The sequence below is a fragment of the Grammomys surdaster genome, unplaced genomic scaffold, assembly GCF_004785775.1.
Source record: "Grammomys surdaster isolate TR1022 unplaced genomic scaffold, NIH_TR_1.0 125876, whole genome shotgun sequence".
Lineage (NCBI taxonomy): Eukaryota > Metazoa > Chordata > Mammalia > Rodentia > Muridae > Grammomys > Grammomys surdaster.
This window is the reverse complement of record NW_021620701.1, coordinates 92,099-117,352: the sequence shown is the minus strand read 5'-3', so window position 1 is coordinate 117,352 and position 25,254 is coordinate 92,099. Positions and strand designations below refer to the sequence as shown.

At 41.7% G+C, this 25,254-nt stretch overlaps 1 protein-coding gene across 2 annotated transcripts in view; it reads right to left on the bottom strand.

The window, feature by feature from the left end:
• Naip (NLR family apoptosis inhibitory protein) overlaps positions 1-25,254 on the bottom strand; it is a 40,780-nt gene that overhangs the window by 8,418 nt on the left and 7,108 nt on the right. Inside the window, exons 5-12 of one of the 2 annotated variants that reach the window (XM_028790191.1) lie at positions 24,242-24,361; positions 23,414-23,513; positions 20,210-20,291; positions 10,023-10,080; positions 7,295-9,538; positions 3,377-3,544; positions 1,861-2,013; positions 1,426-1,512 (exon numbers count right to left, since the gene is read on the bottom strand). In XM_028790191.1, the coding sequence (XP_028646024.1) occupies positions 1,426-1,512; positions 1,861-2,013; positions 3,377-3,544; positions 7,295-9,538; positions 10,023-10,080; positions 20,210-20,291; positions 23,414-23,513; positions 24,242-24,361 (3,012 nt within the window). The remainder of the gene's footprint in view (positions 1-1,425; positions 1,513-1,860; positions 2,014-3,376; positions 3,545-7,294; positions 9,539-10,022; positions 10,081-20,209; positions 20,292-23,413; positions 23,514-24,241; positions 24,362-25,254) is intronic. The other variant, XM_028790192.1, reaches the window with a different exon arrangement.

The window sequence follows — 25,254 nt, the reverse complement described above, 5'->3', positions numbered from 1 at the left end:
CTTCTTCTTCTTCTTCTTCTTCTTCTTCTTCTTCTTCTTCTTCTTCTTCTTCTTCTTCTTTTTTGGTTTTTCGAGACAGGGTTTCTCTGTGTAGCCCTGGCTGTCCTGTAGACCAGGCTGTAGACCACTCTGTAGACCAGGCTGGCCTTGAACTCAGAAATCTGCCTGCCTCTGCCTCCCAAGTGCTGGGATTAAAGGCATGCACCACCACTGCCTGGCGAAACTTGACTTTCTTATAATCAGGATGCATTTACATAGTGAACCTGAGTCACATGACAGTGGCCATTTTAGAGTCTGATGTTGTCTCTGATGCTTTACTAGTATCTCTAAGGCCAAAGCAAAGCCACAGCAGCTGTCTCCACAGAAGGGAAGAAAAGGAGGGAGAAAAGGAGGGGGGCAGCCTTACTGTGAAGATAGCTCTGTACCCAATATCACCACTCTCTCCTCTTCCCCTGCTAGTGTTTTCCATGAAATCACATTATTTTTCTAAACATTTTTTTTTAATTTTATTTTTTAAATGTTTATTTATTTATTTTATTTATTATATGTAAGTACACTGTAGCTGTCTTCAGACACACATCCATATGAGGGCATCAGATCTCATTGCAGATGGTTGTGAGCCACCATGTGGTTGCTGGGATTTGAACTCATGACCTCTAGGAGAGCAGTCAGTGCTCTTAACCACTGAGCCATCTCACCAGCCCCTTTTCTAAACATTTTTAACTCAAAAATATATAAAATCATTGTGTTCAATACTGTTTATCACAGATTAGTTTTCTTAACATAAATAGAAGTTTTTATATGTATTCTGAAACCGATGAAACAAAAGGATATAGCATTTTTAGAGTGGACACCCAACAGCAAAGTTACACAGTGCCACCATGACCAATTTCTATCCTAAGATGTCAGTGAGTATGACAGTATTGCATTTAACGAGATCAAATGTAAGGATGTGTGGGACCAATGGCTTCAGGGGTGAGACTGAGTATCATCACGATGATAAAGCCCAGCATAGCTGATGCATGACCCTCACTTGGCATCAGCACATTCTACCAACCACAGGTTCAAGTTTTAACAATCCCGTGTGTGCTAAACATGTACAGACATTTCCTGCTCCTCTTCCTCCTCATTATTCTCAGAAGAATGTAACACTTTTTTTTTTTCAAGCATGGCAATAGGCATTGCAGGCAAAGGAGAGATGATTTAAAGTGTATATAGGATGTGTGGGGTCCGGGGCAAGCTTTACTGCGACACTTTATATTATAGAGTAAAGGATTCTCTAGTGTTTATAGCAGCAGCAGATCCTAGACGCAACTGTCATAGATGTCAACGGACAACTGTACACAGCTTGCTTTGCTGTAGGTTCACAGGAAGAGGAGGAGGAAAAGGAAGAGGAAGATCAAAAATAGTATTTTATAAACTTACCAAACTTTTCTGATGTTTCCTTATCTGGGAATTGTTGGCATTTAAGATTCAATATCTTCAAATAAACAAAATTTGGCAAAACGTTGACTAGGAAAGGAAAAATAAAGTTAAGTCAGATACATTTCCTATGACACCAAGTATTTCAAAATGGTGAAAGGTGATATAGTATTCAGACTGAATCACTATGACTAAGGAGAGGACACAACTTTGCAAATGAAACATGTAAACTATAGTTTATGTGTAAATTGTACTTTATGTGTAACCTGTAGTTTATGTGTAAACTGTAGTTTACTGGTTGTAGCCCATTCACTCTTATCAGAGCCTCGCTGAGGATCAGGTGTCCTCACAGTTCCCATGACATCACTGGCCTTTAATTCTCAAATATTTAATGACCATGCACAGGAGCATCTGAAGTCAAAGCTGTACAGTTCTTACCAAAGGACATGGCTTCAAAGCATCGTCCAGAAAATTCAATCTCTCTGAGTTTCTTGCAGGAAGCAAGCACAGCCATGAGAGATTCACAATTCGAAAGGAAATCACATTTCAGATGGAAAACATGGAGATTTGGAGAGTTCTGAATCAATTTAACTGGAAAAGATGAAGGATGGTCAGAGATTAGAGATGGCCACAAATTCCTGTCAAAATGGAACCCTCAATCCATCGGCTGCAGCCATACTGATTAAACAGTCAGTGATGCAGTATCTAGGTGTGAGACTGCATTGGGCTTGGGCTTGGCTTCTGCAACTGACTAGTGGGCAGATGATCTGGGACAAGTTCCTCACACTCTTTGGATCAGGTTTCTGTTCTGAATTTCACTTTCAGTGTCAGCATTGTAACATCTCTGTGTTTACACATTGCACTGACACATAAGAACTCTGTACAGAGTAACATCAAAGGGAGAACAAGTCTGAAGCACAACTTAAAAATGTTTTTAAATTAAATTATTTATTTTATGTGTGTGTGTGTGTGTGTGTGTGTGTGCATGTGTACATGGGAGAACACAAAAGTGCCATAACACATATGTATTGATCAGAGGACAACTTTGGAGAAATCTGTTTTATCCTTTTGCCATGGGATCCCACAGATCCAACCTAAGTTATTGGGCTTGGCAGCAGACATCCACTGAGGAATCTTCTTGGTCAGAAAAGGTTTGATTGGTTGGTTTTTTTTCTGTAGGTCATATAAGTGTGGAAATGACATAGTTCGGCTGGCTTTAAAGTTGTGACAATCAGGTATCCTCTCAAGTGCTGGGATTATAAGCAGGAGCCACCGTGTCACACCACAGTGACTTTTTGGCATGCAAATCTGCCACGTCAGTCCCCAGTTTACATTTCTCCAGTGACCGTGTTTTAAAAATTAGAATCTGGTGGTATTTAGTCATTTTGCTAAATGACATGTTCTAGAAAAATGGCTGCACAGCTGTCAGGCAACAGGAGGCTGGGATGGAGACAAATGGAGAAAAGGTCCAGCCTGCTCCCAGTCAGATTCCTTCTCCCAAGCTGGCAGATCTGCATGAGGGATTAAAACAGCAGCAGAAGAGAATTCCTCACACTGCTGTGGAGAGGAAGGGTTAGGAGTGGACAGCTCAGGCTATGGAGTCAAATTTTCTGTTTGAAGATACATTTTCTTAGCTGGATAGAGCTGAGCAGCCAATGACCTCAGTTTCCCCAGTTGACAATCAGCAATAATTCTTACGCCTTCTCTCATAAAGTGGGTACGAGGAGTGAGCTAGTATCTGTGATGTGCTTAGAACAATTCCTGGCATGCTAAAGACTTGGGTTAGAAATAAATCTCTGCCCTCTTAAAGATGAAGAGCACTGATCTCACCCCTTCCCATGGACACAGTTCATGCTGTCAGACACAGGGAAGATTAACTAATGGTTCTAACAATTACTAGCCAAGTAGCTTTTCTAGTTAAGACATGAACTGGAGATCCAAGCACCATCCTTACCTAGTTTGGAGAGGTCAGACTCCGTGGAGGTTTGGATGGATAACTTCTCCATGTGATGGAGGTTTGGGAACTCTCCAGGAAGCACTGAGAGCACATCCTGTTTGCCATCTAGTCTCACACAAAGTTCTTTCAGGCCCAGGAACTTGTCCAAGTTAGGGAAGAGCTGATCTGGAAAGCAACACATAGTTCCCATCACCCAAGAGCCCCAAGTGCAAGTTCTCAAGGTGCTGTGATCTTCAGCCATAGTCATACTTCCAAGATGAAACTTCAAAGCATACTAACATCTGTTTAGGAAGCACATCCATGAAGATACTGCCAGCTGCAGCATCTGCTGACCAGAGGCTGTAGAGGAAGCCCTGTGCTGGTCTCTAGACTCACAAAAATAACTGACATCTCCCTAACCAACAGCGTGGGAACACTAATTTTGCACATGCAAAAGCTGGACTCCTGCTTCCAACTCATAAAGGATAAAAATTGGATTAATGACATATGTATGACCTAAAACCATAGAACTCTTACAAGAATATGGGTAATGTTCAGGACTTTGGACTTTACAATGGATCCTTAGATATGCTATAAAAAGCAGTAGCAATATATATATATATATATCTCATCAAAATTAACAATTATTCATGTATCAGTCTAAAAAGGTGAAATGACAACATACAGAATTGGGAGAATTTTTTTTTCAAACAATGTGTCTGATAAAAGTTTTGATGGATTTATTTTTGTTAAGCTGTGGATGGGCCTTGCACATGGTAGGCAAATGCTTTCCCAGCAAGATACCTCACCTATAACCTAAGAGTTTAATGCCAACAATATGCAAAGAACTCCTACATCAGAACAATTTTGTTTTATTTGAGAAAGGGTCTTACTCTATTCCCCAGGTTGGTCGAGAACTCATTACGTAGAGTTGGCCTTAGTTAGACTCATGGCAATCCTCCTACCTCAGCCTCTTGAGCATATAAATTAAAAGTTCAACCCACCACGCATCATCAAATCTTTCAGATTACAAGGAATTTAAATAGACATTTCTCAAAAAAAAAAAAAAAGCCATTATGAGCAGTTGAGAATATGTTCAGTTTCATTCAGTCACCAGGAGAATGTAAATCCCGGCCACAGGAGAGAACACTGACTGGGTAGAGTATGTTTATGAAGAGGCAAAGAGAAAAATAAACCTAAAGGAGATGTGGAAAAGGTAGAGACTTGCACATTGTTGGTGGGGAGGTGAATTGGAGTAGCCACCTTGAAACACACTTGGGAGGTTCCTTTAAGGTTAAATGTAGGGGGAGGGGCTGATAGTAAGGTCTAGTTCCCTAATTGGTTCTTGATTTGGTCAATAAAGAAAGTGGGAGCCAATTGCTGGGCAAAGAGTAAGGGTGGGACTTCCAGGTCCCAGGAGGAAATTCAGACACAGGGAAAGTAATGAAGTACTTTTCTGCCAGGCTTTGGAATGAGAAGCCTGCAACAACCATGGAGGTAGCTTGAACCAGTGGCCTCTGCCACAGGTGGGTGGTTGACATAGGCTAGCTGATAAGGTTAGGGCAGGAGGAGATTCTGCACCCAGAAATTGTGTTATTGGGCAAATTCAAAGATAATAAAGCTGTCTGAATGTGTTTCTTCCACAGAGCAAAGGTGGGCAGAGATAGAGAGAAGGTGGGTTGTTGATGGTGGCTTGGAGAAGCTAAGCCAGGAAGGGCTGGGAAAGGTGATAGTTGGCAGAGCAAAGTCAAGAAGAATGGACGAGTCTGGTGTGGGACTGGTGGCAGCTTATCTCAGAGGTAAGCTGAGGTAGCAAGGGCTGCGGTCCCAGAAAAGTCCGTAGTGTGTTTTTAAAATTACATGTAATAGTTAAACTCAAAGAAGATATGGTGAGGGATGGAGAGATGGCAGTGAAGAGCACTGACTGCTCTTCCAGAGATCCTGAGTTCAATTCCCAGCAACTACATGGTGGTTCACAATCATCTGTAGTGGGGATCGGATGCCTTCTTCTGGTGTATGTCTGAATAAATAAATCTTTAAAAAAATGTGCTGGCTCACAGATGTCACCCCAGTGACTGGGAGGATGAGAAAGGAAGGTTACCATGAGCTCAAGGCTAGCCTATGTTACAAAGTAAGTTCCACGGTAGCCTAGGCTATAGAATGAGACCCTGTCTCAAAACATTAGAATGGCTACAGGGAAACAAGCAAATCTGCTACTTCTAGACCTATATCCAAACCAGCTGACATCAGGGATCAAAGTGACACTTGTAACACAAATGATCATGACAGCATTCCCCATAGTACTGGGAAGACGAGATGGAAATCACTAGTGTTTGTAAAGCGTGAAGTGATGAGCAAAATGTAGAACTACAACCCACCGTGCCTCGTCAGCTCTCTCAGATCACAAAGAATCTGCATAGACATTACTCCAAAAAAGTGACATATATGCACACAACATAATATTACTGACTCTGGAAGTCCTGATGCTCCCACCCCTACCTCCTGAGTGCTCAGACTGTGCACACGTATAACCGTGCACACTTTAAGCAGTGCTGGGACTTGAACACAGAGCTTCGAATATTCTACCCAAAAAGAACATCCCTGGTCCTGCTTGCTCTCTATTTTCCATGATCTGTGGGAGGATATTTATTAGCAAAGACGCTGGAGCGTGCCTGTAAACTGGCACTCAGGAAGTGGCATCAGGAGGCTCAGGCAGTTCAGGTCAAAGACACAATGAGTTCAAAGTCAGACTAAACTACATGAAACCCTCTCCTAAGAGTCACGTATGGCACAGGGACATGGCTCAGTGAGAAAAGCACTTGTCCCAAGCCTACCAACCTCATTTTAACCTCAAAGCTCCGTGATGGAAGGAAAGAATGCGTTTCTGAGGTTGCCCATACCCATACCTAAGGTGTGGCATGGTCATGTGACCACACACACATTTGCAAACACACGCACACAAACACACACACACGCACAAAAATTAAAACACACAACTGTAAACAAGAAAAGCATTCCTACACATGCAGCAGCTAAAGACAAAAGCTTGCCTAGTTATAATTATGAAATTAAAAAAAATTACATTGCTATCAAAACACGTAAATAACGATACACAAATTTAATGAAGGTCAGATAAAGTCTGTACTAAAAGCCATCACATATTACTTAAGGAAAGACAAAACTAATAGATATTTTTCCTAGCTGGTTTCTGTCAACTTGAAATAAGCCAGAGTTATCAGGGCAGAGGATCCTAAGTTTAGGATGCCTGTAGGGAAGTCTGCATTGTTTTGATTAATGGTTGATGAGGGAGGGCCCAGCTCAGTGGGGGTGATGACGCCAACCCTGGGCAGGAGGTTGGGGATTGAATAGGAAGACAGTTATTCCAAGGAAATAAGTAGCCGTGGGAAAGGAAGCTACACTCCTCTCTGGTCTTGTCTACAGTTCCTGCCATGAACTCATAGACTGTGTGACATGGGAGTTGTAAGGTATGATATACATGGTTGTACCCAAGTTGTTGGTTAGAATGTTTTATTACAGCAACAGAAACATAAGTAAGAGTATGTCATTCTCGCTTTTTAATTCTTCTTCTAGAGAAGCTAAACTTCCTCTTCTATCTGACAACCAGAGAGGGGATAATTCTCCAGCATCATCTTACACACAGTCCACCACTTACTAATAACAATTCAAGTGCCCTTAAAAGCTCTTCAAGCAATGATGTTAGTATTAAGCGAAATTTGTGTGAATTATATGAAAGTCAGTCTAAAATGCAGGGCCTTATATTGATTTATACACTGCCCCAAACAGTGAAAGTGTTTAGATCTCTCCTATTAAGGCACATTTATAAAGAGATGAAACTGAGACATTTCATTCATCTACGCTAAGAATGAGAAAACACCATGTGAAGCAGAATGGTTATGTGGACACACTTGGAGATACCTGGTAACTGGTTTGTCCCTGAGACCTCAAGAGACTGCAGGGCAGGCAGGCTGAGAAGCAGCTCCTGTTCTTTTCTGCTGAGCTCTGTCTTGGACATGGAGCACTTGGTGACAGAGATCTTATTCAGCTCCAGAGCTGGGTGGATGCTTTCAAGAAAGCCACTGCTGTTGAATAAACGGAACTCAATACTCTCTGAAGCTGAGAAGACTTCCATTAGGACCTGGAGCAGAGCTTGGTCTGCTGGACCCATGTAGGCCACACCAACTTCCAGTCTAGGAATCTTGTACGGCTTGGGGGACAGTTTCCAATAGCCAGTACTAATACTTATTGGGATCTGGTGTTTCATATCCTTATAGTTCTTTATTATGTCTTCATTTTTGGCTAAATTTTTCTGACATTCATTCATAGGTTGAAAGGCAAAGGCATAGTCCTGATCTATAGTTGGTGGCTGTACTTTTTCAAAAGATTTTTCCATGAGTGAAAAATCTATTCTCTGTACCTTGTTGTTTCCATTTAATGAGAAACTAATACTCTTCAATAATAACAGGGTTTGTGGGTGGTCCTCAAAGTACTGTAAATTCAGGACTTCCAAAGCCAGTGTTCTCCCTTGAAGGAACTGCAGAATAACAGGAGAGCATGCAGCAACCGTGTTGCTTTCATAAGCAAAGTTTAGAGCAATGCTCAATAATTTTTCTGAAATGAACAAAGAGAAAGATTCAGGAGACAGCTGCCACAACCCTCTAAGAGACTGAATCCACAGTAAAGTTTCTGGATGAAGCTTCATGTGATCCTCATTTTCAGACATGTTCTCCAGTGACTCTTTCTCATCCATCAACTGAAGCAAATAAGATACAACCTTTGGACCAGCCCTTAAAGAAGGATGACTGGAGACATACTTCAAAAAATTGTTGTAGATGGTCATAGCCTTCAGAGGTGAGTTAATTTGTCTCAGAAAATAAAGTCCCAGGTCTTGGTCTTCCTGCCTATCTGAACCCAGGAGTTCAGTCAGCCTCATGGCAGCAAGAAACTCTTGGAACAGAGGACTTAAAAACCGGTAGACGGGTCTCAGTCTCTGGGCAGTGAATTTGCTCATCAAGCAGGTGGTGAGCTCCTCGTCTTCATCAACTCCTGCCTCTGCCAGGTCATCACTGTTGAACTCAAAGCACGAAGAGAAAAGCCCTGTCAAGGCCAGCTGCCCACACGAGGACTTGGTGACCCGGAGAGGCTCAGCTGTCGCTTTGTTCTTTAAGGACAGGTATTGCATGTAGGACTTGAAAAGAGTCACATCCTGAAAGGGCTGGTCAGATGGATTTTGAATCCACTCAGTACAGACTGATACCACAAAAAGGGGGGTTTTGTGAATTCCCAGTAAATATTCATGAAATCCAAAGTAATTTATAAACCTTCGCACACGCAGTATGTTATGTGAGAAGAACTTCTTTAATATATAGACAGTGTTATAGAAGGGAAACTCTTTGATCTCTAGACTTGTATCTAGGTAAGGGCGGACCTCCCTGACTCTGTTGGTATGCACAGCAATCAATAAGCAGGTCCGTGACAAGTAGTTCTTTGTAATCAGTGTGTCCAGGGCTTGGGGGAGTGAGGTCAGCCCACTGAAGTCATCCAACAGGAACAGCACCTGGTGTTGTAACTGCTGGATGCTGCTGCTCAGACACACTTCACTAATGCAGCCTCCTGCCTCTAGGAGTTGGCCACAGATGATGTTGGCCAGTCCCTGGTCTGGTCTGATGGAACTAAGGGAGAGGTAGAAGACCAGCTGGAACCTGTTCAACAGGGGACAGCATCCTGATGCCCAGAGAAAAGCTATTCTCTTCAGGAAGGTTGTCTTTCCACTGCCAGTTTCCCCTTCCACACACGTGACAGAACTGAGATTGACAAAGACCTCGGGGATGGTCAGGGCCCCTTGCACTGGCCGGCTGATGTGCTTTGAAATGATGGACACATCACAGCCAAGCAAGTGGTCAGTGCCGAGGCTCGAACACACCTCTGGCAGGTTCATGTGGCGGAAAGTGGCTTTTGTGTAGGCGCCTCTCAGCTGCTCACTCAGACTTCTGGCCTCTTGAAACCACTGGGCCTTACTTGGAGACAAGTCTGTGGAGGGAAGATAGGCCTCATTGGATGCATATCCAAGTCCTTGGGCCTCACTCTGATCCTGGTCTCTACAGAGAACAGACACAAAGCTAGATGCAGGATCAAGTTCCTGGGCTTCACTTGGAACAACATCTGTGAAGGGAGGAAAGAAAACTCAGTCGGAAATGCATTCAAACCTCTCAGCCCCTAGGCTATGCTACATTCTTGTGGCTCTCAACTATGGATGGCTTTTCCTCCAGTGTCCATGACCTCCACTTTGAGGTCCTCCCAGACCTTTTCACACCATTAGAATGACATGCAAGCCTAGTTCTTGACCTGGGGGATTAGGCAGTATTCTGAAGAATACTCTGTCACCCTAGTTTCCCATCTAAGCCCTCAGAAGAGAAGCTTGCTGTGCGGTTCCTTTAATGTTGTCTGGTTTGGGTCTGACACAAGGACTCTGTTATTAGTCCTGCATTCACTCACAGGAAGCCACAGGGATGTTCACTCTCTCATCCACAGTTCCCTTCATCTCAGTGCTCTCCTCTCTAGCAGCTCCTGGACAATTATTAATACACTTTCCTTTCAAATCCTATGTACAAATTCCCATAATCTCATTCAGCTTTCCAGTGCTTACCTGTCACAGTAGAATGAACTGCTACTGGATCCTCATGGTTGCTTTCACTTGTGGTTTCCTTTGAAAGATTAATTCTTTATTACATCAAAACTGGGTCTTAAATCAAGATCAGGCACCCTTCCGCCCCTCCCTTGGCACTTTGGGCTGGGGCAGACACCTAGCTTGTCTTCTCCTGTGAAGACACCTTATCCTGAGCCATCCTAGAGGAGCCACTGCACTCAGAGCAGTGGGTAAGAACCTTCTTCCACTACCCTATGCCCCAGAGCTATAATTGGGAGCTGAGGGAGCTCAGGACCCATTAGTCACCCAAACCCCACCTCTCTGGAATACCACTGCCCTTCTGCCCCTCTCTTGGTCCTTTGGGTTGGGGCAGACACCTAGTTGGTCTGCTCATCTGAAGACACAGAATCCTGAGCCATTCTAGAGGAGTCACTATACTCAGAGCAGTGAACACCTAGCTGGTCTGCTCCTGTGAAAACACCATATCCTGAGCCATCCTAGAGGAACCACTGCACTCAGAGCAGCAGAATTTCAGGATCCCAGGGGCGACCTGAGTCCCAGGAGATCTTCTACCCAGAAGCTCAGGATCACAGAGATATCTGAACTCTGAGGAGTTCTGACAAGAGCAAGATAACTGGAAAGACAGGCTCCAATCAGAGACACTGAGTTCAGGTAGCACTAGAGTTAACCAGATGGCGAAAGGCAAGCTCATGAACATAAGCAACAGAAACCAAAGTTACTTGGCATCATCAGAGCCCAGTTCTCCCACCATAACAAGCCCTGGACACCCTATCACACCAGAAAAGCAGGATTCAGAATTAAAATCACTTCTCATGATGATGATAGAGGACTTTAAGAAGGACATAAATAACTCCCTTAAAGAAGTACAGGAGAACACACGTAAACAGGTAGAAGTTCTTAAAGAGGAAACACAAAAATCTCTTAAAAGAATTGCAAGAAAACACAACCAAACAAGTGACAGAATTAAACAAAACCATCCAGGACCTAAAAATGGAAGTAGAAACAATAAAGAAACCTCAAAGAGAGACTACTCTGGAAATAGAAAACCTAGGAAAGAGATCAGGAGTCATAGATGCAAGCATCACCAATAGAATACAAGAAATAGAAGAGAGAATCTCATCTGCAGAAGATACCATGGAAAACATTGACACAACTGTCAAAGAAAATGCAAAATGCAAAAAGCTCCTAACTCAAAACATCCAGGAAATCCAGGACACAATGAGAAGACCAAACCTAAGGATAATAGGTGTAGATGAGAGTGAAGATTCCCAACTTAAAGGACCAGTAAATATCTTCAACAAAATTATAGATGAAAACTTCCCTAACCTAAAAAAAGAGATGTCCATGAACATACAAGAAGCCTACAGAACTGCAAATAGACTAGACCAGAAAAGAAGTATCTCCGGTCACATAATAATCAAAACATCAAATGCACAAAACAAAGAAAAATATTAAAAGCAGTAAGGGAAAAAGATCAAGTAACACATAAAGACAGACCTATAAGAATTACACCAGACTTCTCACTAGAGACGATAAAAGCTAGAAGATCCTGGACTGATATCATACAGACCCTAAGAGAACACAAATGCCAGCCCAGACTACTATAGCCAGCAAAACTCTCAATCACTATAGATGGTGAAACCAAGATATTCCATGACAAAACCAAATTTACACAATATCTTCCCACAAATCCACCACTTCAAAGGATAATTGATGAAAAACTCCAACACAAGGAGGGAAACTACAACCTAGAAAAAGCAAGGAAGTAATCTTCCAACAACCCCAAAAGAAGATAGCTGCACAAACATAATTCCACCTCTAATAACAAAAATAACAGGAAGCAACAATCATTTTTCCTTAATATCTCTTAACATCAATGGACTCAATTCTCCAATAAAAAGATGAAGACTGTCAGACTGGATACATAAGCAGGACCCAGAATTTTGCTTCATACAGGAAACTCACCTCAGTGACAAAGACATACACTACCTCAGAGTAAAAGGATGGAAAACAATTTTTTAAACAAATAGTCCCAAGAAACAAGCTGACATAGCCATTCTAATATCAAATAAAATTAACTTTCAACCAAAAGTAATCAAAAAAGATAAAGAAGGACACTTCATACTCGTCAAAGGATAAATCTACCAAGGTGAACTCTCAATTCTGAACATCTATGCTCCAAATGCAAGGGGACCCACATACATAAAAGAAACTTTACTAAAGCTCAAAGCACACATTGAACCTCACACAATAATAGTGGGGGATTTCAACATCGCACTCTCAGCAATGGACAGATCATGGAAACAGAAACTAAACAGAGACACAGTGAAACTAACAGACGTTATGAACCAAATGGATTTAACAGATATCTAAAGAACATATCATCCTAAAACAAAAGAATATACCTTTTTCTCAGCACCTCATGATACCTTCTCTAAAATAGACCATATACTTGGTCACAAAACAGGCCTCAACAGATACAAAAAGATTGAAATAATCCCTTGCACCCTATCAGATCACCACAGACTAAGGCTGGTCTTTAATAATGACAAAAACAATGGAAAGCCCATATACACGTGGAAACTGAACAACACTCTACTCAATGATGACTTGGTTAAGGAAGAAATAAAGAAAGAAATTAAAGACTTTTTAGAATTTAATGAAAATAAGGACACATCATACCAAAACTTGTGGGACTCGATGAAAGCAGTGCTAAGAGGAAAACTCATAGCTCTAAGTGCCTACAAAAAGAAACTGGTGAGAGCATACACTAACAACTTGACAGCATAATTGAAAGTTCTAGAACAAAAAGAAGCAAATACACCCAAGAGGAGTAGACTGAAGGAAATAATCAAACTCAGGGGTGAAACCAACCAAGCAGAGACAGAAAGACTATGCAAAACATCAACAAAACCAGGAGCTGGTTCTTTGAGAAAATCAACAAGATAGATAAACCCTTAGCCAGACTAACCAGAGGGCACAGAGTATCCAAATTAATAAAATTAGAACTGAAAAGGGGGGCTGGAGAGATGGCTCAGTGGTTAAGAGCACTGACTGCACTTCCAGAGGTCCTGAGTTCAAATCCCAGCAACCACATGGTGGCTCACAACCATCTGTAATGAGATCTGATGCCCTCTTCTGGTGTGTCTGAAGACAGCTACAGTGTGTATCCATATATAAAAAATAAATCTTAAAAAAAAAAAAAAGAAAAGGAAGCCTTTTTATTAAAAAAAAAAAAAGAACTGAAAAGGGAGATATAACAACAGAAACTGAAGAAATTTAAAAAAAAATCATCAGATCCTTCTACAAAGGCCTATACTCAACAAAACTGGAAAATCTGGATAAAATGCACAATTTTTAAGACAGATACCAGGTACCAAACTTAAGTCAGGAGCAAATAAACCCTCTAAACAGTCCCATTACCCCTAAAGAAATACCAGCAGCCATTAAAAGTCTCCCCACCAAAAAAAAAGCCCAGGACCAGATGGCTTTAGTGCAGAATTCTATCAGACCTTCAAGGAAGACCTAATATCAATTCTCTTCAAACTATTCCACAAAATAGAAACAGAAGGAACACTACCTAGTTCGTTCTATGAAGCTACAACCACGCTCATACCTAAACCTCACAAAGACCCAACAAAGAAAGAGAACTTCAGATCAATCTCTGTTATGAATATTGATGCAAAAATACTCAATAAAATTCTTGCAAACCGAATCCAAGAACACATCAAAACAATCATCCATCATGATCATGTAGGCTTTACCCCAGAAATGCAGGAATGGTTCAATATTCAGAAATCCATCAATGTAATCCACTATATAAATAAACTTAAAGAAAAAACCACATGATCATTTCGCTAGATGCTGAGAAAACATTTAACAAAGTTCAATATCCCTTCATGGTAAAAGTCCTGGAAAGATCAGGAATCCAAGGCCCATTTCTAAACATAGTAAAAGCAATATACAGCAAACCAGTAGCCAATATCAAACTAAATGGAGAGAAACATGAAGCAATTCCAGTAAGATCAGGGACTAGACAAGGCTGCCCACTGTCACCTTACCTATTCAATATAGTACTGGAAGTCTTAGCCAGAGCAATTAGACAGCAAAAGAAAGTCAAAGGGATACAAACAGGAAAGGAAGAAGTCAAAATTTCACTATTTTCGGATGATGTGGTAGTATACTTAAGTGACCCTAAAACTTCCATCAGAGAACTCCTAAACCTGATAAACAACTTCAGCAAAGTGGCTGGATATAAAACCAACTTAAACAAATCAGTAGCTTTCTTCTACTCAAAGGATAAACAGGCTGAGAAAGAAATTAGGGAAACAACACCCTTCACAATAGTCATAAATAATATAAAATGCCTTGGTGTGATTCTGACGAAGCAAGTGAAAGATCTGTATGACAAGAACTTCAAGTCTCTGAAGAAAGAAATCGAAGATCTCAGAAGATGGAAAGATCTCCCATGCTTGTTGATTGGCAGGATAAATACAGTAAAAATGGCCATCTTGCCAAAAGCAACCTACAGATTCAATGAAATCCCCATCAAAATTCCAAATCAATTCTTCATAGAGATAGAAAGAGCAATGTGCAAATTCATTTGGAATAACAAAAAACCCAGGATAATGAGAACTATTCCTCAGCAATAAAAGAACTTCTGGGGGAATCACCATCCCTGACCTCAAGCTGTACTACAAAGCAATAGTGATAAAAACTACATGGTATCGATACAGAGACAGGCAGGAAGATCAATGGAATAGAATTGAAGACCCAGAAATGAACCCACACACCTATGGTCACTTGATCTTTGACAAAGGAGCTAAAGCCGTCCAGTGGAAAAGGGACAGCATTTTCAACAAATGGTGCTGATTCAACTGGAGGTCAGCATGTAGAAGAATGAAAATCGACCCATTCTTATCTCCTTGTTCAAAGCTCAAGTCCAAGTGGATAAAAGACCTTCACATAAACCCAGATACACTGAAACTAATAGAAGACAAGGTGGGGAAGACCCCCGAATATCTAGGCATAGGGGAAAAGTTCCTGAACAGAACACCAATGGCTTATGCTCTAAGAGTAAGAATTGACAAATGGGACCTCATAAAATTGCAAAGCTTCTGTAAGGCAAAGGACACTGTCAATAGAACAAAATGGCAATCAACAGATCAGGGCAAGATCTTTACCAATCCTACATTAGAAGGCTAATATCCATTATGTACAAAGAACTCAAGAAATTAGACTCCAGACAAACAAATAGCCCTGTTAAAAATGGGGTACATAGCTAAACAAAGAATTCTCAACTGAGGAAACTCGAATGGCCAAGAAGCACCAAAAGAAATGCAAATCAAAACAACCCTGAGATTCCACCTCACACCAGTCAGAATGGCTAAGATCAAAAACTCAGGTGATAGTAGATACTGGTGAGGATGTGGAGAAAGAGGAACAATCCTCGATTGTTGGTGGGACTGCAAGATGGTGCAACCACTCTGGAAATCAGTCCTGCGGTTCCTCAGAAAATTGGACATAGCAGTACCTGAGGACCCAGCTATACTACTCCTGGGCATATACTCAGAAGATGCTCCAACATACAACAAGGACATATGCTCCACTATATTCATAGCAGTCTTATTTATAATAGCCAGAAGCTGGAAAGAACCCAGATGTCCTTCAACAGAGGAATGGATACAGAAAATGTGATACATTTACACAATGGAGTATTACTCAGCTATTAAAAACAATGAATTCGAGAAATTCGTAGGCAAATGAATGGAACTAGAAAATATCATCCTGAGTGAGGTAACCCAATCACAAAAGAACACACATGGTATTCATTCACTGATAATTGGATATTAGCCCAGAAGCTTGAAATACCCAAGATTCAACTCACAGGCCACATGAAGAAGAAAGACCAAAGTGTGGGTACTTTGGTCCTTCTTATAAAAAGTAACAAAATACTCAAGGGAGCAAATATGGAGACAAAGTGTGGGACAGAAACTGAAGGAGGGGCCATCTGCAGACCATTCCACCTAGGTATCCTTCCCATGTACAGTCACCAAAGGTAGATGCTGATGTGGGTGTCAGAAAGTGCATGGTGACAGGAGCCTGATATAGCTGTCTCCTTAGAGGTCTGCAAGAGTCTGCCGTATTCAGAGGCAAATGCTCACAGCTAACCATTGAACTGATCAAGGATTACCCAATGGAGGAGTTAGAGAGAAGACTGAAGGACCTGAAAGGCTTTGTGGCCCCATGAGGAGAGCAACAATACCAACCAACCAGAGCTCCCAGAGTCTAAACCACCTGCCTAGGACCACATAGGGAGGGACCCATGGCTCCAGCTGTATATGTAGGGGAGGATGGCTTTGTTGGGCATAGGTGGGAAAGGAGATCCTTGGTCCCATGGAGGCTGGTCGCCTTCATGGCAAGTATGGGGGAATTTGAGGATGGGGAGGTGTGAGTGGAGAGTGTGGGGGGCACATCCTCATAAAAACAGGAGGAGGGGGGATGTGATGGGGGTTCCTCAGCGGGTGTGGGATGGGGAAATGGGGTAAGGGGATAACATCTGAACTGTAAATAAAATATCCAATAAAAAAATAAAAATAGATATAAATCAAGATCAGGCACTATATTATCATTGAGGAACAAACATCTTCTAAAAACAGACTGCACTCAATGCTGATTGAAGGGCAAGTGTTCCACACATTAAAGAGTAAATCTCACACATCTGCAAAAGTGTGTGCCTAGGTGGTACATGCATGGTATATGCATCCTCTCTGTGGGGAACACTATATGAGTACTCATAATTGTAACATCTAGAACAAGAATAGTCCTGAAAGAACATTAAGCACTATCTCTGTCTTTAGTTCTTAGTTTAAATCTCCTTACATGTTTAAGTCAGACACTGGGATAGATGCACAAAGATTATTACACACACACACACATTTTTTTTTTTGAGTAAGAGAGTATCACGTAGTGTAGGCTTGTTGGGAATTCCCTATGTAGCCAAGGGTAACACTTCATCCTCCTCTCTCCATATCCCAACTGAAGTGAGCCTCCACACACCCCTGGCTTCATTATTATTCCTTTTTCTTTTCTGAGACTCCAAACATCTTACCACACCTAGTTTTATTCGGAGCTGAAGAATTTCTTCTCTATATTAGGGGAATGTCTAGTAGCTGAGCTTCAATCCCTGCACTTACAATGTCAGCTGCACATCTGACAAAAGGCTAATATCTAAAATCTATAGACAACCCAGGAAACTAGACATCAACAAACCAATCAACCAATTATCAAAGGGAGTACTGAGAGTTCTCGACAGAAATTTCTGAAGGCCTAGACGCACTTAAAGTAATGTTTAGCATCATTAGCCATCAGGGAAATGCAATTCAAAATGCCTCTGAGATTCCATTTTACGTCCTTCCCCCCACCTGGAGAATGGCTAAGATCAAAAACTCATGCGACAGTTCATACTGTTGAGGATGTGGAGTAAAGGGGAACACTTCTCCAGTGCTGATGTGAATTCAGACTTGTACAGTCACTTGGGAAACCAATTTTGCAGTTTCTCAGAAAACTGATAATAGATCTACCTCAAGATCCAACTATACCACTCCTAGGCATATAGCCAAAGTATGATCCATCCTACCACAAGGACACTTGCTCAACCATGTGTGTAATTCCTTTATCTGTAAGAGCCAGAAAGTGGAAACAACCTAGATATCACTATGTGGTACATTTACAGAATGGATTATTACTCAGCTATTGAAAACAACATCATGAAATTCACAGGAAAACTTGTGGAACTAAAAAATATCATCCTGAGTGAGGTTACCCAGACCCCGAAAGACAAACATAGTTTGTACTCACTTATAATGTTATATTAGCCACTAAGTAAGAAATAATCATGCTACAATCCACAGGCCCAAAGAAGGCAAATAACAAGGAGGGCTCAGGTGGGGTTGTGTGAAACTCACTGAGAAGGGGAGATAGACTAGAGACCATGAGTGGATGAGGGAGGGGACTAAGTGGGAAAGGGAGTGGGGATGGGAACAGAAGGGATCAGGTAGGGGAGGACAAAGGGAGAGAGTACTGGAAGAGACAACATCAATGGAGGTGGCATCTCTGGGATGAAGTAGACACCTATGGCAAAGGAAACTCCCAGGAATCTGAGATTGATCCTAGCTAAGACTCCTAGCAGTGGGGAAAACAGAGCCTGAACTGGTCTTCTTCTGTAACGAGGCAAGACTTCCAATAGAGGAGAGACTGGGACACCAACCCAGCTACAAAACTTCAAACTACAATTTTTCCTGCCTACACAGGATGCAGGGGTAAAGATGGAACAGAAATTCAGAGAGTGGCCAACCAATGACTGGTCCATCTTGAGACCCATGGCATTAGAGAAAGTACACCATGACATTGTGAACAATATTAGGCTAGACTTGCAAACAGGAGTCCAGTATAACCGTCATCATAGAGTTTCACCCAGCAACTGATGGAAACAATTGCAGAGACCCACAGCCAAGCATTAAGGAGAGCTTGGGGTATCCTATGGAAGAGGGAGAGGAAGGGTTGAAGGAGCCCGAGGAGTAAACGATACTGCAGAAAAACCTAGAGAATCCATTAACCTGTGCTCATGGGGGCTCACAGAGACTGAACTGCCAACCAGAGAGCATGAATGGCTCCTCTGCACACATGTAACCGAGATGTGTAGCTTGGTCTTCATGTGGGACAACTAACAGCAGGAGCAGGCACTAACTTGGTTGCCTGACTGTGGGACCCATTCCCTAGTCTAGCCTCAAAAGGAGGAGATGCACCAAGTCCTACTGCAACTTGATGTGCCAAGGCTGGTTGATATTCATGGGAGGCCTACGTTTCTCTGAAGAGAAAGAAAAGAGGAGTGGATTAGGGGCAGAGAGAGGAGCAAGAAGGACTGGGAGAAGAAAAGGGAGGGGAAACTTCAGCCAGCTCAGGCTTCAGTAATTAATTAATAGAACTAAAAGTTCAAAATAAGGGATTCATCAAGTCAACCAGGACTGCTAAGCTGTTTTGTTTCTCTATATTTTTCCTCCATTTTTGTTTGTGTTTTTTTAAAGATTTATTTATTTATTGTGTACAGAGTTCTGCCTGCATATATGCCTGTATACAAGAAAAGGGGCCAGATCTCATTACAGATGGTCGTGAGCCACCGTTGGTTACTGGAAATTGAACTCAGGGCCTCTGGAAAAGCAGTCAGTGCTCTCAACCTCTGAGCCATCTCTCCAGCCCTTATTTGTGTTTTTTTGTTGTCGTTATTGTTCTTTTGTTTGAGGTGCTGTCTTATACTATTGTCCAGGCTAATGTTGATCTCCTGTCTCAATTTCCAGACTGTTGTTTTCCAGGCATGAGTCACCATGCCATTCTCTGTTCTGTGGCGTGAGAACCAGCATACCTATTGCTATCATAATATGAGGTGATTTGTGTCACCAATGAACTTATAGATTGTATGTCAGAGAAACATGTAGGGCTTAGACTGCTGTCTGCGTTCATGATTTTGCTGTCTATTTGCTTTCCTTAAAGACATATGTTTGCAGGGCAGGGAGGTTGCTCAGTCATAGATTCCTTGCCTAGCATGCACAAGACCTTGGGTTTGATCTCCTTGATTGCAGTAAAGAACAAAAATTAAATAGGAATGGTGGCACATACTCATAATCCCAGAATTTAAAAGGTTGACACAGGAGAATTACAGATTCCCAGACAGTCTGGAATTTGAACATAGCAAGTTCAAAGTCAGCCTGAGCTACACAGTGAAAATCTGTCCCAAGCAAAAATTGAACCAAACAAAATGAAACTTTGCCTCGAACATCTCAAAAGAAACAAGAAGTCAAGCCCACTGCCCTCCAGAGATTGCAGATGGGGTCCAGGGAACCTAGATGTTTATCAGGAATAAAGCTGAAAGAATTTCACCAATAGACTTCTTACAGGAGAAAGGGTAGACTGTATGTATCATGGAGCTAGAGATTGGGTTTTCCTCATTCACTGTGAAGTTCCTGTCTACACATCACTTAAGAGTGCTTCTTAGATACTTGTAGAATTTCCTTAAGTATGATACATTTACAATTGGTAACTGCTGTCCACAATAGTGTTCAGCCACACGATCATGTGCTGCTGAGTCAGAAGAGGGCAGTATTCATTACCGTGGCTTCTGGAAGTGCACAGTGGCTCTGAAGGGCTGGACTCACTTCTGCAGAGGACTTCAGGGTTTGAAGAAATACACAGCTGTGCAGAGGAGATAAAAGTTATAAAATAGTTCTGTGTACTTAAGTGTTTTCATTAGCTTTTCAGAAAACATGAATTTTCAGGGCCAAGAATGAAGTAGAAAGCTAACATTTTCAGTGATTCTGTCAATGCTGCCCTGTGTAAATATTCAGTCTGTGGCTTTCAATAACATAATGCTTTGTGACAATGGTGACTGGGAAGCTGTATTGGACGTATGTTCCCAATCCACCATTGCTTACCTATACCCATGATGGGACAAACTGCCTTGCCTCAAGTTTTTAGACCTTGTGGAACAGAGGCTCAAAATGAGAAATTATAATGACTCTTGTATTGTTCTTAAATGTGACCAGTTATTCGGACTCAATCATGTACTGGTCTAGAAATCAATCCTATATTGGAAATAACAGTCTTCATTTGGAAGTCTGGTTCTGGACATTTTTAGAGACATATATGGAAGTTAGCTGCAGTTCTCTATGATGTTATGTTAGCGAGAGATAAAGTTGGGGCAGGATCTGGATTTCAAACAGGTGTTAGTACATGTGTTAAGGCTCTTTTAATTTTTCTTTTTTCTTTTTTGAAACAAAGTTTCTCTGTGTAACCCTGGTTATCCTAGAACTCACTTTGCAGACATAGTAAAATCTTGTCTCTATCTGTATCTTTGTCTCTGTCTCTGTCACACACACACACACACATACACACACACACACATGCAGCAGAAATAGAACAAAACAAAATAAACAACAGAAGAAGAGCAGGTAAAACTAAAGTTGTGTGTGTCTGTTTGGTTGTCTGTTGTGTATGTTTGTGTGTATCTGTCTGTATGTCTGTGTGTGTCTTTCTCTGTGTCTGTGTGTATGCTTGTGTGTTTGCATGTGTCTCTCTCTGTGTTTGTGTGTGTGTGTGTCTCTCTCTGTGTCTGTGTGACTCTATCTGTGTGTCTGTGTGTATGTCTGTGTGTATGTGTGTTTGTCTCTCTATGTGTCTGTGTGTGTGCCTGTGTGTTTGCATGTGTCTCTCTCTGTGTCTGTGTGTGTCTCTCTCTGTGCCTGTGTGTCTCTATCTGTATGTCTGTTTGTATGTCTGTGTTTATGTGTGTTTGTGTGTATCTCTCTGTGTCTATGCATCTGTGTTGATATGGGTGTCTGTGTGTATGTGTCTGTGAGTATGTCTGTGTGTGTGCCTGTATCTTTGTGTCTCTCTGTCTATGTCTGTGTCTCTCTGTTTGAGTCTCTCTGTGTCTATGTGTCTCTGTGTGTGTATGTGTGTGTTTGTGTGTGTATGTGTGTGTTTGTGTGTATGTCTGTGTGTGTTTGTATGTCTGTATGTCTGTATGTATGTGTTTATGTTTGGGTGCATTTTATTCTCTCTGTTTGTCTCTCTCTGTTTCCCCGTCTCTGTCTCTGTCTCTCTTCTTTGTGTGTGTGTGTGTGTATTTGGTAAAAAGATAGTGAACTGAAAATCAGGACCATGTTTGCCCCTGGATGAGGACAAGCATCAACTAGGACCTGGAAGTGTCAACAGGGGCCTTCTAAGGCATTGAGGGACATTTATTTGCTGACATCAGTGCTTAGCTCATAGGCCCTTTATTGTTATTGTCCTTTGAACCAGATGTGTAACTGCATTAGTTACTCATAACAGCATGCTGGTTTGTAATTAAAACAAATCTCCACTGATAGATTCTAGACTAACTTTAAATACAACTAGATTGCCTTCCAGTTTATCATCCCAGGGATTAAGAAGAAGGTCTCTGCGTTCTCAACAATTTCCTACAAACTACTTCAAAATAAAAAAAGGGGTGGCCTGGAAAAATGGCTCAGCAGAAGAACACTTAGTTCTCCTGCAGAGGACTCAGGCTTGGTTCCCTATATCTTTATCCGACAGCTCACAGCCTCCTGCAATTCTAGTTCTAGGAGATCTAATGCCCTCTTTCTGACCTCTGTGGAGTCAAGGCATGCAAGTAGTGCACAGATACACGTGCAGATGAAACGCCCATGCACAGAAAGTCAAGTTCTTCAAAGTATTCTTTAAATAAGATGACGACTTATGTAAGAAACGGTAACTACTGCTTGCAATCATCTTTTAACTTCAAGAGTAGATGGAAATATTCTATTCTACTATTTATTTATTTATTTATTTATTTATTTATTTATTTATTTGAGTGGAGAATAAGTCTTGCTATATAGTCCTGTGCTGGTCTGAAACAGGTGATTTTAGAAGGGAGGAGATTAAGGGGTTCAGAGAGAGATAAGAGAGGGTGATGGATGTCATAAACTGTTATGTACATATACATAATGTAAAGGTCATAATATATACGAAAATGTCACTATTACATGTAATTAATATATACTAACAAAACACTTTAAGAGAATATTTTAGGGGTTTGGGACATTATTACCATTCTATCTTAAGATCAGATAATTATTTAAAATTTTACTTTTTAATGTTTAATAGTTAGATTCAAGTCAGTTTAGAGCAATTTCTAGGTATGAATTGGATGCACAGAGAACACTACTGTGGTGCTGACCTGAGGCTGCAGAGTACCCAATGCAGTTGTAGATTTTCATGAAGAAGGGCAGAAAAGGGGGCGAGAGTAACTCAATAGAAAGGGATTGCCTAGCATGCCCAAGTCAGTGCTTCCGTCCCCAGCACTGGAGAAAGAACAGCACTTGGGACGTCTCAGACAGCAGAAAGAGAAAACAGTAAAGCATTCCAGAGGGAGGGGAAGAGGAAGACTAGTTGGTAATCAAAAGAATCAGAAAGGCATGGAGTTTCCAGACATGGCAGCCCCTCTGAAATGCCAGCACTTGGGTGGCTGAGGCAGGAGGATCATGGGTTCAAGTCCTACGTGGGCTAGATAGAATTTCTATGATAGTCTGGGCTACATAGAGAGACCCTGTCTTTGAGAGTCTGTAAATTGACCCAACCTAAACCAAGATGTAACTATGAAGAGAAAAAAAGCTGGACACAGATGGCGTCATGGGAGGCAAGGGACAAAGAGATAAGGATGTGTCCTTCACAGAGGGAACAGAAGGGTGGGCAGAGACCATCCACAGGTAAGACATGGACAGTGAGGAAATAACAGTTGAAGCATGTTCACAGTCGAGAGAAATCATTTTGCTCACTTGGGAAAAAACTTGGTGTGATCTTCCATTGGGTCATCCCCTTCCGCCCACTTCTCCATACATCCTCCACAGGAAAAACACCGGACGATGTCCTTTGTGCCTAGAAAAGGGAATGGGGTCAGTTCAACAGCACGTACATTGTCCAAATCACAAGACGACAGCTCCAGATGTTCAGATTTACTGTACATTCACAGACACAGGCAACCAACAAGCAATCGTTAAATGAGTAAGTCAGAAAGAATGTACTCATAGCCGGGGCGAGACAGAAGTACAAATTAAGAGTCTCCATGGAATCTAGATTGTGAAGAATCACTCGTCTCTCCTCACATTATTGTCAGGTATGTTTAACTTGAAATAGAAGCACATCATCCGTGAGACTTGAGGAAGGCTGGCAAGAGGAGACGAGCGTTAAGACCATGTGGTAAGATCATCTGAGCCAGTGGAATATGTCTTTTGGATGAGGTGTCTGCAGAATCCTCAGGTTCAGAGGCTGAACACTGAGGAAGCTATGGGAAACTGAAGGTCTTATGAGCCCCCAAAAGATCGATGACAAATGATGACGAACACAGAAAAATGTAAGAGGATTCGAATATGTGGTCCACACTAATCTGACCCTAAAGAGTTGCTCAGCATGAGAGCAGTGGCTGCTCTTGCAAAGGAGACAGGTTTGGTTTGAGCATCCACATGATGGCTCACAGCCAATTGTAACTCCAGTCCCAGGATCCAACACCCTGTCTGGCCTCTGAGGGTAGCATGAGGGCATGTGGCACACATACTTACATGCAGGCAAACAGAAACGCATATGCATAAAGAAAAAATCTGACTCACCTGTGTAGAAAAGGCCTGCTTTGACCAGAGCTTTAACAGCCACAGGTGATTTGTGGGGCCAGTCCTTAAACGTGTCCATCCTTAGTTCTTCATTAGCAAAGACACTGTCATTGCAGTAAGCTTGGGAAAAAAGATGGAGGTGAGACCAGCAGGCTTTGATGGCAAAGTTCAAGTTAGGTGTGTGTGTGTGTGTGTGTGTGTGTGTGTGTGTGTGTGTGTGTGCATGTGTATGTGTAGGTATGTACGTTTGGAAAGACCACAAGCTCAAGGTTCATTTGAATTTGAGGCCAGTCTGTGGTAGGAGAGACCCTAAGAATTTCTTCCAAAACACTTTATCCAAAATTTTAGTTGTTTGAAGGGAAGCATCCATTGCAGCACCAACACTACATAGTAATGTTTACCTAGGCTAAAATCTAAGCCACTTACTGAACAGCTCCATGGTACAGAGGCTTGCCACTAAACCTAATAGCCTTATAAGTAATTCTCTCATGAAAGGAGAAAACCAACTCCAGAAGTATCCTCTGACTTCCACACACTCACATTTGGGACCCATGGACATACACATACAATGATAAGTGAAAAATTGAGTGTATTTTTACATTTTACTTTTAAAATTTTCTTTCTTTTTCAAGTAGGTGTTTTGTCTACATGTTTGACTGCACCACACGTGTTCAGTGGCCACACAGGTCAGAGGAAGACACTGGATCCTCTAAAACTGGACTTACAGCATTGTGAGTTGCCAGAGGATGCTGGGAACTGAACCTGAGTCCTTTGCAAGAGCAGCAAGTGCATTAACCACTGAACTGTCTTTCCTGTTCATAAAGTAAAAACAAGAACAAATCAAAGTCATTACATGATAGGGAAATCACTCATGAAGATAAGTTTTAAAGAAGAGCTAGAGAGATGGCTCAGTGGTTAAGAACACTGACTGCTCTTCCAGAGGTCCTGAGTTCAGTTCCCAGCATCCACACAAGACAGTTCACAAATGCCTGTTACTCTCTGTCTATGTCTGT